The sequence below is a fragment of the Budorcas taxicolor genome, chromosome 1, assembly GCF_023091745.1.
Source record: "Budorcas taxicolor isolate Tak-1 chromosome 1, Takin1.1, whole genome shotgun sequence".
NCBI classification, from domain to species: Eukaryota; Metazoa; Chordata; class Mammalia; order Artiodactyla; family Bovidae; genus Budorcas; species Budorcas taxicolor.
Genome location: NC_068910.1, coordinates 21,568,623 through 21,583,032, shown reverse-complemented (window position 1 = coordinate 21,583,032; position 14,410 = coordinate 21,568,623). Strand labels below are relative to the sequence as shown.

Sequence of the window (14,410 nt, the reverse complement as noted above, 5' to 3'; positions counted from 1 at the left end):
TCTGCTAATAATAATCTACTTTTGTCCCAAAAAGCAGCATGAGGAACATAGTCACATGGGTGTGGTCCAAGTATTATCTTTCTCTTTGACTCTCTGCCAACATATAAAGTGTCCTTTCTTCATTAAACTGCTGAGGCAGTTTCTCTGATGTCTGGCTGTGTTGCATTGGAGAAAGGGTACTTTCCAAAGAAAAGAAAAAATCTTCCAGGTTTCACTGTGTTTCCTCACTTCAGAAATACAGGTTGCTTATCAAGAAGTTATAAATTACCTGTTTGCTCAGGTCTTATGCAAAGAATGGGAACTGCTCAGAAAGCTTTGCACAACCCTGACTAGCTGGCACTTAGGAACGTACTATTAATATTTCTTATTCATGGAATAAGGTAGGACAGCAGGGCTAGATAGTAACAGCGAACACTTAGTATATGCCTGGTGCTGTTGTAAGCATGCCACATGTATTAACTCATTTAATTCCCACAACAACCCTAAGTGGTTTTTCTGATCATCCCCATTTAGCAGATAAGAAAACTGAGGCACAGGGATGATAAGGAATTTATCAGGATTCTAACACAGGACAGGCCTGATTCAAGTCCAGTCTCTTAAGCTGTACTGCATCTCAGCCTCTTGAGGCCAGGCTTCATCTCTTGCTAGCTAGTAGACCACTCTGCTTCTCTCAGTTTCAGTTTCCTAATCTGTGAAGTGAGGCTATAGATGATGATAAAGACTCAACTGTTCAGACTTTAGCCACGAATTGCCCAGGCACTTAGCACTTTGCCTCCCTGGCATGAGTAGGGTGAACATGCCAGTTTCAAACGAAACATGTATTTGGAAATGAGCCAACAGTAGAACTCAGATCATTGTAAATTTTGACTGTCATTCGTGAATAGGTTGTATAGGACAGAGTCACAGTTTTTAATCAAAGAAGGTGTATGAAGAGATGTGTTTGTGCATGGTGTGGTTATTGGTCCTTAACCAAATACCATAATTTCTGAAAGGGTACATTTTCATGTATCGGGCTAAATATTACCTTCTGTTGTAGGCATGTGCTTGGAATTTGTATGGAAATGCTTATGGTTTGCCAAAAGTGGTACACTATAGTGTGCATGTTATATACTTCTATAAAATTTTTCTTTGAAGAAAAAAGCAACACAGGAAGAACTTTTTGCACTAGACTATTTTCATTGGATTTGATATTCCACCCAAAATCATTTCCCTTTCAGCCCTTTCTGATGACACCCTATTTAACTGAACATGAAACTGAATTTCCCCAAGGCTCTCTTCCTCTCCCTGTTCACAGACAGTGTTAAAGCTTATGATGGATACTTTTTCGGAACTGAAATTTTGGTCAGTGTCATAACTTTTGTATCTCCAACACTCTGTTAGGAAAATTAAATCCATTGTGACAGAGGCAGTTTTTCTAGGTGTATTTGTCATTGAAAACTCAAACCGCCCACAGTGAGAGTTTTCTCTTAGTAGCAATTGCTGAGTTACCAACCTAAGAGAAAAGAAGAAGAAATGAGGTAGGACTACAGAGAGAAATTAAAAATACATTGATGCTAGCTAAGAAATAGCATCCCACACCCCCATCCAACTTTTCTGAATCATTTCTCTGTAAGAGTCAACAATGATTGTCTCTCATCCATTATTAGTTCTGTAAGGCTGTGGAGTTTTTTGTTTTTTTGTTTTTTTGTGGTGGGAAAACCCCTGACTCCACACACTATACCTAGCAACTTTCTAGGCTCATAGAAAGTAGAATATTTTCAATAACAGGCCAAGCTTAGACTCTGAGGGAGACAGTTCCAAAAACACTGGAACCCACCCACACACTTCTCCTTTGAGAAATTCAGAGCTGAATGACTTTGCTGAAAGGGTACCTGGCAAGTAGATCTGTTTCTATATAAACAAGCCATTGGTTTTTAAAAGTATTGAGCCAAGTGTGACAACTTACATAGGTGTAGTGGTAAATAACCAATTTGAAGCCTGCTTCACTGCTTACCAGTCATCTGAATATAGGCTACTTATTTAACTTACCTATGCCCCTTTTTCTCATCTATAAAACAGGGTTGTTAATACCATTGATACTTGTTTAAGTGTGTCATTTTGTTTTATATTTTTTATTTTTATTATTGATGTATTTACAATACATATTTATGTATTATGTATTTACAATATGGTGTTAATTTCTGCTGTACAGCAAAGTGACTCAGTTATGCACATGCACATATGCATACATTCTTTTTTATATTATTCTTTTCCGTTATGGTCTATCCCAGGACATTGAATATAGTTCCCTGTGCTATACAGTAGGACCTTGTTGCCCATGCATCCAGTATCTGATAGTTTGCATCTGTTAACCCCAAACTCTCAGTCCATCTCTCCCCTTATTGATACTCTTAAAAGTTCGGCTCTGTGGTGAAACTACATAATGCTGATAGAATGCTGTGCACTTTACTTGTACATTCCAAGGACTCGATGTTCAGGGAGTAGGTAGCTATATTAATTTGGGGTACTGTGTGTTTGTGTGTGTTAGGAATCCTGTACAAAATAGCACTTTGCCAAAACTATAGACTCTAAAGTCTTAGAGAATGGTATGGTGTGATAGGCAGCCATGTAAGGTAAGCAGATACGTTAGCCCTTGCGATTTAGTGAATATGGAAACACTACAGAATAGTTTTATCTCCTTTTCAGCCTCTATTCCTTATTTTCATTGCCACTCACGAATGCGATGTGGCTGGCTCTGAAAACAAATGAGTCATTAACAGTAAGGTCCCTTGGGATGTTGAATTAACATCAAGGTGGGGGAGGGTGGAAAATTTAGACTCATCTAGGTGGCTGTGCTGGTAGAGGAATGAAGGCAGCAACCTTTTCATAGTGTGGTAACACTGTATCCCGCTGATGCGGGGCTATCCAAATCCAGTATAACAACCCAAACATGTTGTCCAGTGAGGTGTGAATTATCTATCCCATCTCACAATCCTACGGCACTTCCAGAGGATAAAATTCCCAGATAAACAGTGAACCCAAGTATAGGGACTGGGGAGAGATGAATGAATCACTTCTCAGTTTCAAAATCTTAACGAGTAATCAAGGTAAATGTCTTAATATGTTTTTTAAAATTGAATGCAAGACATCCATAATGAACAAACTCATATTTGAGTTTGTAGTAATTAAAGGCAGCATCCAATCCTGCACTTTTGCAGGATCCTGCCTCACCCTAATTCTAGCTGCAGTGAAGCCCCACTTACAGAAGAGACATGTTCTGTGTAAGGATTCCTCTGCATGAAGTCAGTGTAGTTAGTTGCAGGACAGAATGTGTGACCTGAGTATATCTGCATGTTGATTTTTACTAGAAATGGATCATGAAAAGTCTTCTGTATTGTGTATTATTCATAAAAGGATATCTGGTCCATTTTGGGGAGTAATAATAACAATACTGGCTAAATTTTATTGAGTGCTTACTATGTGACAGTCACTCTGCTAGGCACTTTACACAATTACCTCTTTTCACTCTCACAGTAATCCTATAAAGTAGGTACTAATATTAACCCCAAGAGGAGACTAGGGGTCAGAGAGTTAAGTAGCTTAAGAGTTGAGTTTATCCAGCTAAGAAGTATCCAACCCAAGCTGAAGGTGTAATTTATCCATGTAGAGTTTGCAAAATCACTCATTACTTGTCTGAATCCTTTGAATCCAATATTTAAATCTAGGTCAATATAGTTTCAAATGTGTATAACGGCACTCAGGATGGTTTTATAGGTTTGGGTGATGCTCTAACACAAAGCCTCTCTACAGTGGGATTGCTTTGTTGAGAGCTAGTCATGTGTCCTCTAAGACTTAAGCATATGATCCCAGAGATATTCCGATAGGAATAATCTCTTCCACCACCGCATGGCTTTCTCTGGTCATTTGTTCTGTGCTCTTCCTTGTTTTATGGCATTTCTTGGCTTGAGAAAGAGACGGAAAAAAGAGGAGAGAGGTGATGGTGATGATGACGACGACGGTGGTGACCGTTGTTGTGATGCTGGTGGTAGTGTTCATTGTGGAAACAGCTAACATTTATTGAGGCCTTATTATGTGCCAAGTACTGTGATGTGAGCTTTATTAGCATTAATTCATTTAGCCATCAGAAGGGCCTGTGAAAGAGTGACTAATTCCCTTTGAACAGGAAACTGAGTCTCTGAGAACATAAGTAATTTGCCCAGGATCACAAACCTAGGTGAAAAGGAGGTCAGGCCTATGACGGTAACAATTGTGTGGAAAAAAGGAAGGAAAGTGAAAAGAAAAAAGAAAATCAACGGTAAGGTTTTAGATCAGCCTTCCAAGTTCTCTTTTTTTATTTTTTTGCATTCAATTAAAAAAATATTTTTTAATTTAAGTGTGGTTGATTTACAGTATCATGTTAGTTTCAGCAGCTTAGCTACCCAAGAAGTTCCCAACTCTCCAAGGGTTTACTAGCCTTTCTTCTTTTGGCTTCTAACTGTAAAACCTTCACAAAATTATTCCCTAGGGAATGTACTTTCATGGTGCCCAGGTAACTGGTGATTTTATTTCTCGAGGGCTTTTTTAGGATTAAATTAACCTTATGTAGGTAGTTTGCAGTTAATATACCTGAACTAAGGCAAGGCATAGTATATGTCATGCACTCGCAAGTTTTATTTCTAACGGTTTAGAGTGCATTTTACCAAAATTTTTGTGGCTATCTCTGGAAAAGGCGTATCTGAACCAAAGACAAAACAAAGCAGGGAGAACTTAAAATGTTGTATTAATTTCATCTTTCAAAGAATCATAACAAATCTGCTATATTAGCATCAATCTCAAATAAAGCAAACCTGATTAATAAGCACTGTAAACTGCATGAGGAAAAGCAAGAACACCCCAGACACCCAGTAATATGCTGATGAAATGCTTTAACAACTGGCTTTCTAGAAAGGAGAAGGCCCTAGTTGGTGGCGTTTGCCAATTTCCATAGGGTAAGAACTCCCACTAAAGCCTATTTCTAGCTATCAGTGTGATACCCCCCAAATGTAGAGTTGGGAAGAGATACACCAGATTAGCTCTCATGCCCAGTGCACTGTTACACCCTCCTAGGTAGCAGTCTTTAGATGATCAGCTTTTTCATGCCAGTGCCTAACCCTGCAAAACCGCCACTTAACGGACTCACTAGCAGTGTGACTGCGGGCAAGTCACTTCACCTCTCTGGGCCTTGGGTGCCTCCTCTCCAAGGTGGAGATCAAAGGAGGAAGATCCCTTTCACCCCTTAACGTTTTCAAGTTCTCGAAGGCAGTGACTCCTGCTTCCTCCAACATCCAAGTGCCTGTAAGCGCCTTTCTGGAAAACCAAGTTAGCACCGCACTTCATCCAAAAGTGTCTCCAATTTCATCTCCTGAGCATAAGGTTTGGAAAGGAGTGACTTACTCCCTTTTGCCTCTTGAAATGTGTAGCCAATGGGGCATCATACATTTTTTACACTTCTTTCACGCGATGTGAGATCCAGGAGGAAAAGCATGGATGTTCCAGGGCTTTCTTGTTCTCCTGGAGTGGAAATCTGTGAGTGTGATAAGCTGACGCATCCATCTCCCTTTCAGCAGCACAGAAAGAGTACTGAGAGCCGTCTACCTTTTTCTTGTTCTTGTTTGACTATCCAAAAGCCATTTTTTACAAGAAGGGGAATTACTTATATGAAATAGCGGGTGGGGGGCGCTCATTAGTTTTTTCTTCCCCTGAAAGGTGGCATGTCTCTCAGCAAAGAGAAAAAGGCATGTTGCACAAGGCTTGCTGGCAGCGATAGAAGCCAGCGCCGGTTTGCCTGTTGTCACAGCCAAAGCGAAATGCCACCTCTGCCTAGAAGCCCGAGTGCCACATTCCTCTTTTGTGTCCCTGAGATGCACCCATCATGGGGCCCTGGTCTGGGCGAATTGGCCGGGAGGTCACCCAGGTTTCCTTTGAGGGTCATTCTCCAACCGCAGGAGGTGGGAGTGGGGGGATAGGGGGACGTTGCTCATGACTCTCAAAATAGACTATTTGAACCCCCAGACTGCACGTCAGATAAAGCCAGTAAATGTGGGAATTTGAGACCTGGGGTAAACACAAGAGGGCCCCCCAGTTGCTGAGAGTAAAGCAGGGCTACACCCATAACCTAGTCATGTTCCTGCCCCAGCCCCTTAACAAACCCAGAAGTGGTGACAGCAAGAGCTCCAGGATCCCAAGGCAGGAGGTGCCAAAAAAACCCAAATAATCACATCCACCACCCCCACCAGAAAACAATGTTTCAGTAAATGTTCTTACTCCCAGAGGGGAAAACCTGTCCACGCCTAAAGTAGCTTGACCAGGGCAAACCCCCTCCCAACATGGGGTGAACTGCACATCTGAAGGAAAAGAACACCCCCACCCCACCCACTCTTTTGGGGAGGGACAGAAGGTTCCCCGAAACTGAGAGTTTCGCCTCCATGATCTTTAAAAGAGCAGAAGTTGGCTGTGAGGCTGCAGTGCTGCTTCGATTGGGGTAGTGTGGTCTCTGTTTGCGGCTGGGCTCCAAGGAGAGCCACAATTGGCTCTGATGAGGAAAGAGCCTCGAAATGGGAGATTGCAGAGAGGGGCCATGGCTGCGACTGTGTCGTTTCTTGCAAGGTGAAACTTGGCAGTTCTACCTTGCAAGTAAAAACCGAAATTAATTTTTTTTTTTTTTTTTAAGAAATTAAGTCAGAAACAAGGCTTCGGAAAAACTGTGAGTGTTAGGCATAAACTGATTTTGGATGATCTTTAGGTGAGAAAGGGTGGAGTTACCATCAGAAACATGTTTTTATTTATGCTTTTCAAATCTCCACTGGTGTGCGTGTGCATGTGTGCGAATGTGCGTGTCAGTTAGCGGGAGAGTATGCAATGTTTCAATTCTTTAACCACTTTTTTTTTTTACATCTTTTCTGTGCACAGTTCATATACTTCCCTATAAATAAATATATAGGTCCATCCACACCTTTTCATTTTATTTGTAAATTGTTTGGTATAAGCAGCAACGCGTAATGAAACCTGGTGAAGTTTAAAAGATTAGATTTTTTTTTCGTACTGACACTTCATAACACTGTTCATATGTCTCCGAGTGAGATTTATGAATATATGAGCAGTGCTGCAAAATTATACCGCACCAGAGACTCTCTTCACCACAGGGGTGGCAGTCTAAAGTGACACAGCTTCAAGCATTTTTCACAGACAAGAAGCAAAATTTAACCCCCTTAAGGGGAAGTATGATTTCAACAGCTTGAAATGAGCTCATTTGTAGATGTTTTTTTCCCCCCTCTCATCTTTCATAATTTTTGGGTGTTAAGATTAAAACAGATTGCACAGCCAATGTAAGGCCACATAAGCTGCCCAGAGTATAATTTGGCCGTTAAAGAGAAACCCTCCTTCATTGTTTTTATTCAGATGCCCCATTAGGGTAAATGAAGGTAAACTTTGCCCTAAATTCCTAAGGCTCTCAGTCTGATTCCCAGAACCATCCTAAGTAGACAGGGTCTGGATTTCTCAACAGGTAAGTAGCCAGTGGCATCAACTGGCTCAGTGGAGCCATCTTCCCGGACCCCTGAGACAGTGGCATTAGGACATACACAGTGACTTACATCTCGGCTGAGTAAAATGAACCAACAGAGCAAAAGATGGTCCTTATGAAATTGATTGCATATGAGGTGTGTAGAGTGGAAGAGTTCTGTGTTCAACCCAGAGTCCAAACCGCTCTCTTTTCGGCTGGCCTAGGACTCTGTGACTTTGTGTCAAATCACTGTTTGTGATCTCTGTGCTCTCAAATTCTAACCATTTTGTCTTCCTTTTGGAGCAGAGCAGGGTGCTCACACGTGGCCTGTTCCCTCTCTGCTGTTTAAATGCTCCACGATGTGTTGGCTGGAGAACTTTTGTCTCTTTTTTCAGCAATGGTACAACAGCTCCATGAACGTGATCTGTACCTGGCTGACGGACCGGATGGACTTACAGCTTCACATTTATCAGTTGAAAACTCTAATTAGGATGGTCAAGGTAAAAGAAAACATGGTGATTCTCCTTTGCAAATAGCTGGCTGAAATACATTGCATTGGCAAGCTGTAGGACTTCTCTAACACAAAGAATATTAGTTTATGTATAAAACAAGACGATTCTAAAAACAGTATCTCAGGCAAGAAAAACCGATGAAATCATTGTGGGCTGCCTGGTTAATTTATTATTCAGACATCAAAGGGAAATTTAATAAAAAGGCATTTGATACGTTATCCAGACTGGAAAAATACTTTATGTATTTGCCATGCAAATACTGCTGGAGCCATTGTGCCCTTTTGCATTAGACTTTCAGAAGCTGGCTTTGGGGTACCGCCATGCTAATCACCTCCATTATGAATTTCATTTATGGTTTAATTAAATTAAATTTTGCCACAATTAATTTAATAGAAATATTTACCTCCGGCTTCTTCTAAATATGTCCTGTGACCATTATCAGGATGCAAATCAATATTGTTCTCATAGTTAATTGAAGTAGTTTTTCTTGCAATGCATGTATACAATCAAATGTAAAGGATCACGAAGGTGAGGTAACATACCCTGAACGTAGCTTTTTTTCCCCCTGTTCTTGTGTGTGTGCCTTGGACTAATGATAATTATTTCAGCGTGAAATCTCAGTGGTTTACATGAAATAATAAGATCACAGAAGGGGGTAAATACGTTTTTGATCATTTCAGTTTCCATTTGATGCTGCACCGTAGAGGGTTTTAAAAACATTCGTATGCAAAAATCTCATTCAAAGCACAAAGTCTCTTTAAAAATATTTTAACAATAAAACAGGGCTGAATTCTATTTCTTAACAGTTTGCCAAAAGTCACCCCCTCCCGCCTGCCCCATTTCTTAGTCTCTTTCGGATTAGCACCATTTCATTCAAGGTACTCCTCTACCTCAGTGCTGACTTAAAACCAATTACTGTTCCGTTGAGTGTAATTAAGGAGAATTATTATCATATGCATTTGATCTCAAAAAGAGTCCTCCCAGGGAAGGTTACAGACAGTGTATTGCAGCTCCTAAAAAAGAAACGTATGCAGTCGGACTATGTACCCAGCCTTATTTTCATATTTTTAAATGTAAGTTCCTTAAGGCAACCTCACTAACCATTGCCTGATCCCTTGTATTCCATTTTCTGGCTATAAATACTCTTAGGGGAATTTTTTTCTATTTGACCTTTCCTGGGCAGACATGCATTTTAGTCTGTTACAATATCTTCCCATTACTGATATTTCCAGATTTTTGTTGAGACTGTTGGAATTAGCAATATTTTATTAAGAAAAAAAATATAAGTCAGAGAGGAGGTTGCTTCTTAGCCTCTGCCAAAAACAACACAGACATGAGCCACAGGGAAAGGGACACAGAAACATCCCTGCCAAAGGAACTCCTTCACTTTTGCCAAAAGTGGGCCCGGCTTAACTACAGCCACAACACAGAGGGATGAAGCAGAACTCACCACCTCTTTGCTAAGTACGTTAACCAGGGGCCTCCTCCTCCTTCAGGCAAACTTCCAATGATAATTGGCTTTTTTCCCCTGCCTCTCCATCCACTCCATTTATTCATCCATTCATTCGTTATCCAGCAAGCATTTGTTCATCCATCCAACCTCAGACAAATATTAGTTGAGCCCCTACTTATGTGTTACACAGTGGAGTATTTTAAAAAAAAAGAAAAACAACTCTATGTCATTAGACATGTGGAGTCTGGTTGAGAAACACACTGCTCTGGAATTTGAATAGAGAGGAGAATATTTGAATGGTCTCTACCTTTCTTTTCCCCATCATATTCTGGCAACCAATTCTAAGTGATTGAAAAGTACAGAACAACCAAGTAAATCGTCTGGATATCTGGTCTCCACCAGACTGGCCTCTAATCAACCTCTTACCCATACCCCCTCCAGGTGAAGACACAATTCTACTAGCTACCTAGCCTTGCAGCTTGAGCCACAGTTAGGGTGACCTTTGAATTTCTTTTAAGTAATTAGGATGTACTTTTTAAGTAGTTAGGATGAACGGATTACTTTTAAGAAAGAAAAGTGCTACAGATAATCATACTGGGACCACAGATAAAACCTGGCAAAGGGAACCCATGGTCCTCCTATTTATAATCTTTTGTTATTGGACTTCAAAATTGAGCTGAGCAGCATTCACGAGTTAACTCTGCAGTCATTACCACATGTGATTTTCAGGAGTGGTTGACGTGGTGAATGACACTAGGACTGCATCAGATGGACTCTAGAAACCAGAAATCCTAATGCAAGTGGTGTTGAAGTATGTTACTGTACCTTCCTTTGACCCCTTAGCATGCTTCCCATATCAAGAGGAGAAACAAACAGCAGAATCAGTAGCTGAAATGATATGCAGTGTGATGAGGAGAGTTGTAGTTAGAGAGGGACCTTCTGCAAAAAAACATGTCTTGTGAAGTAGACAACAGCCAGATGCTTCTGGTCATGTTCAATTAACGCAAAGGGATTCCTAGAAAAACAGTCCCTGGGATACCTCAGGAAATCCAAGAGAAATTGCCTGAAGGAACAAAGAAAAAACTGGTGGTACAGCAACACCAAACCATTGTTCTTGAAAAAGAGCCAAATTTCTTCCCTGAGACCACGAAGTTGTGAACAGAATAGATACACTTCTTTCCCAAGGAGACAAGCCATGAGTCACATGCCTGCAACATACTGATGAGGCATTAACGCTCCATCTTCCCCCTAATTGTGGCTGCCCGTGATCGGTTTCATACACCAATATGCATATGTCTGTCTTGTGAATGAGACAAAGGGATACGCAGTCACAAACCTCCAAGAATACTGAAGACCAGACTGCAGCAGCAATCACAAAATACCATATCACGCAATCCATTATTTATGTGTTACAGCTATTCACACTGTCTATCATATGATACTATACTAACCCAAGAGAAAGAACCAGACCCAAAAAAAAAAAATAAGGGAGAACCAAAACAATGATGGAACATTTCCCTTTATGAAACTGAATAAACAAGCTTATGTTCTTTGCTTTGTCTCATCTAATACAGTTTATCCTGTCACCATTTCTCATTTTCTGTCATTCAACAAATCTCTGTTTTCAGTACAAGTGAATTCTGAGCATGGTGGCTTCTCATGTGGCAGTGCATGCAGTGTGACACTTAGCTGAGGCCACTGTTCTCACCCCCACGCTCGCCTTGAGCCCCCTCCCACCCTCCATGGAGATGAGACCTCCCTCATCACTGCATCTTTTCCCTCTTTAGAAAACCTATAGAGATTTCCGATTGCAAGGAGTCCTGGACTCGACCTTAAACAGCAAGACCTACGAAACCATCCGGAACCGTCTCACTGTGGAGGAGGCCACAGCGTCTGTGAGCGAGGGTGGGGGCCTGCAGGGGATCAGCATGAAGGACAGCGACGAGGAAGACGAAGAGGATGATTAGAATGCTCAGGCTCGGGGTCCGTTAGGACAGAGTCTTGTAATCAATGCATGTCCTTAGTCTGTTAGTTAACCCCACTAGGGAATTTTCTGTCGACTACCATGCCCATGAGATATGTACTGAGACAATTGCCATTTTAGGTATGTGGTACCAAGATTAGCAAATGACCTTTCAAATACCATTTTGGAGAATACATAGCTCAATTGCTAGGTGTACCCCTGTGTACAGCAGAGTCCAGTGATGCTTCATTAATGTGCTGTGTGTGTACGTTGACAGTAAATGGATATGAGGGCGAGTACGCCAAGTACCTTCTTTATTTCCCATATGTGGATGCCAGTTACTTAAATGAGTACAATAAATTAATTTAAGACAAATAGATCTGCTTTGTTTTTTGAAAAACAAAAGGCAAGTCTCCAACAACCAACTTTTGGTTCCTTCTCTTCCCCTGAAACTGAAAAAAATGAACCCTTGGCATCCTTGTTAACCCATACTGTCATTTATCCAAACAATTACCCAAAAAAAGGATGGCTACATACCAGTGGCTTGATCCTCCTAATTGCTGTGGCACGAGCGACCCTCTCATGACATCCAGCACAGTTCAGAGCCACTGTCTTCTATCAAAGTTTATCCTATTAAATGTTACGCTTTTATGTTTCCATAACCATGTATGTAAAAAAAAAAGACCTGAATATTTAAATTATGACCCTAGACTATAAATGTGTTTATATTAAGATATGGATATTTCCTTCAGTAGATTGTAACCATAGTTTAAAATTATTTTGTTCCATGTTGGTTTTCATATCTGTCATGTACACTGCATTTTGTTCTGTAACTGCATGACCCTGGGGTCCTCTGCAGAGCTCTTTCTTTCTGTGTAAAGTAGTAGCTCCATCTTGCTTTTGCCTTATATAAAGCCTACAGTTATGAAAGTGCGGAAAACTGTGGCTTCTCAATAAATAACTATTCAGATGTCCCAAGAGTACTTTTGAGTCTTTTTTCCTTGCATCTCCTTTGAAAGCCGGAACTAAAACACACAAATCAGGAAGATGTGGACAAGAGGAGGCAAGGGGTCGTTTTCACAGAGTGTTCTCGAACCTGCTGGAGTGGGTAGTTTACAAACACTTGTCTCCACGAGAAACAGTGTAAAATTCCATTAATGCAGACTCCACTAATTCAGAATCTGTGGGCATTTGGACATGTTGGGCTGATTACACTTGCATTATAGGATAAATAAGGGTTTGCTAAGCAAGAGAGTAGTGTAAACGAGAGAAGTGTTTCTCCTGTATGAAGAGAAGGCCAACAAACTGTTTTTAAGCACCACTTTAACAGCAGTGTTTGCATTCAAACAAAGCGTGTGCCAATTATATATGATTCTTATATATTTGTTAAAGCATTTTACAAGATTCTGTAAGATATGGAGTACTCGTCTTGCTCCCCAGTCTTTGTCAGCCGTATAATCACCTAAGTTTAAAAGACAACCAAACATTTTGGTAGCCTTGCCTGTTTTATTTGTGTCTGCCACTAAATCAGTCTGACCTTTTCCTTGGGGCTGACAAAGGTCTTAGAGAAGCAACTGCTTTTTCATTAGGACCAGGCAAAATGCTCATCAGTTGGTCTCGACAGATCAACCCCTCTAAATACAGCACATCTCACTCTATTTAATCCTTAAGGTCTGCTGGAACAAATCACCAGTACTTCCTGCCCTTGGTACTGAGAATACCTCCCATTTATTGAGCAACTATTTTATACCCATAGTTGCTGTTATTGGGCAACTATTTTATTATCAAATGTACTCACTTTATACATTCTACATGTCTTAACCACATTCAGATTTCACAACCACCTTGGGGAGAGAGGACTGTAATTATCCTCATTCTAGACGAGAATACTGAGATAAGAAAGGATAAGGTAACTTACCCCATGGTGACACAATTCCATGTAGAAACACTCACCTAGAGATACCAGCACACAATTGTTCAGACAAATGATAAGGATACAGGTGTAAAACATCTCTGATTGCCACTGACTCAATGGACATGAGTTTGAGCAAGCTCCAGGAATTGGTGATGGACAGGGAAGCCTGGCATGCGGCAGTCCATAGGGTCACAAAGAGTCGGATACAACTGAGCGACTGAACTGAACTGAGGATGCATCTCTGATTGCCCAACAGCACAAAGTCAGGGTGGAAGAGTTAGAATGCTGTAAGATATACTTGTATCGGTGACATTTTGAATCGCAAAACTAAAGTCTGTTTCTTGCTGTGATTAAAAACCACTAAACAATGCAGAAGAGAGCACATCACCTGTATAGGAGTTGGACGAGGAAGAAAATGCTCAGGAGCCTGGAGCAGTGAGGCAACCAACCCAAAAGGCAGAAAGAGAAGCAAGTTAGAAAAGACCTTAAAGCAAGGCTGGTGGGTTTTTATTAAGTTTCCTCCAAAAGAAGAACTCAGCACAGCGTAGCACTGAGGCTCCTTTCGGACACCATCCCTCCATGGGGAGACCCCAGAGGGAGGGCTGGGGGAGAGAAAATGACATCCAAAGGGCTCAGAAACCAAAAACTGACCAAGTTCACATTCAGATTATCCTGAGCTCAAAACTGGGGAGGAGACCATTTGGGAACCTTGAGCTTTCTTTTCTATTCCTTTGGGATGTAATGTGAAGTTTGCTTCTCCTTTTTCTAAATAAAAATATGATATACCTGCAAAGGAGTATGCACATCCTAAGCATACAGCTCAGTGATTTGTGAAAGGGAGCACATTTTTTGAATCACCACCAGCTCAAGAACTGGCACATAAGGAACACCCCCAGATAGACCCAGGCCCACGCCCCTTCCCAGTCTCTCCCCCTCCTTAGGGGTAACCACTGTCCAAAGGTTACCACTATCCTGGTTTCTAATTGCATCAGTTAAATTGAAACTCTGATGCAGTTAGACTCACAGTACATAATCTTTTGCTCTGTGT

General features: G+C 41.0%; 1 protein-coding gene across 1 annotated transcript in view; it reads left to right on the top strand.

The window, feature by feature from the left end:
• The window catches only part of CADPS (calcium dependent secretion activator), a 480,748-nt gene extending 469,297 nt beyond the window's left edge, over positions 1-11,451 (top strand). Inside the window, exons 33-34 of the mRNA XM_052657031.1 lie at positions 7,915-8,019; positions 11,272-11,451. Of these exons, the coding sequence (XP_052512991.1) occupies positions 7,915-8,019; positions 11,272-11,451 (285 nt within the window). The remainder of the gene's footprint in view (positions 1-7,914; positions 8,020-11,271) is intronic.
• Positions 11,452-14,410: the final 2,959 nt, after the last annotated feature.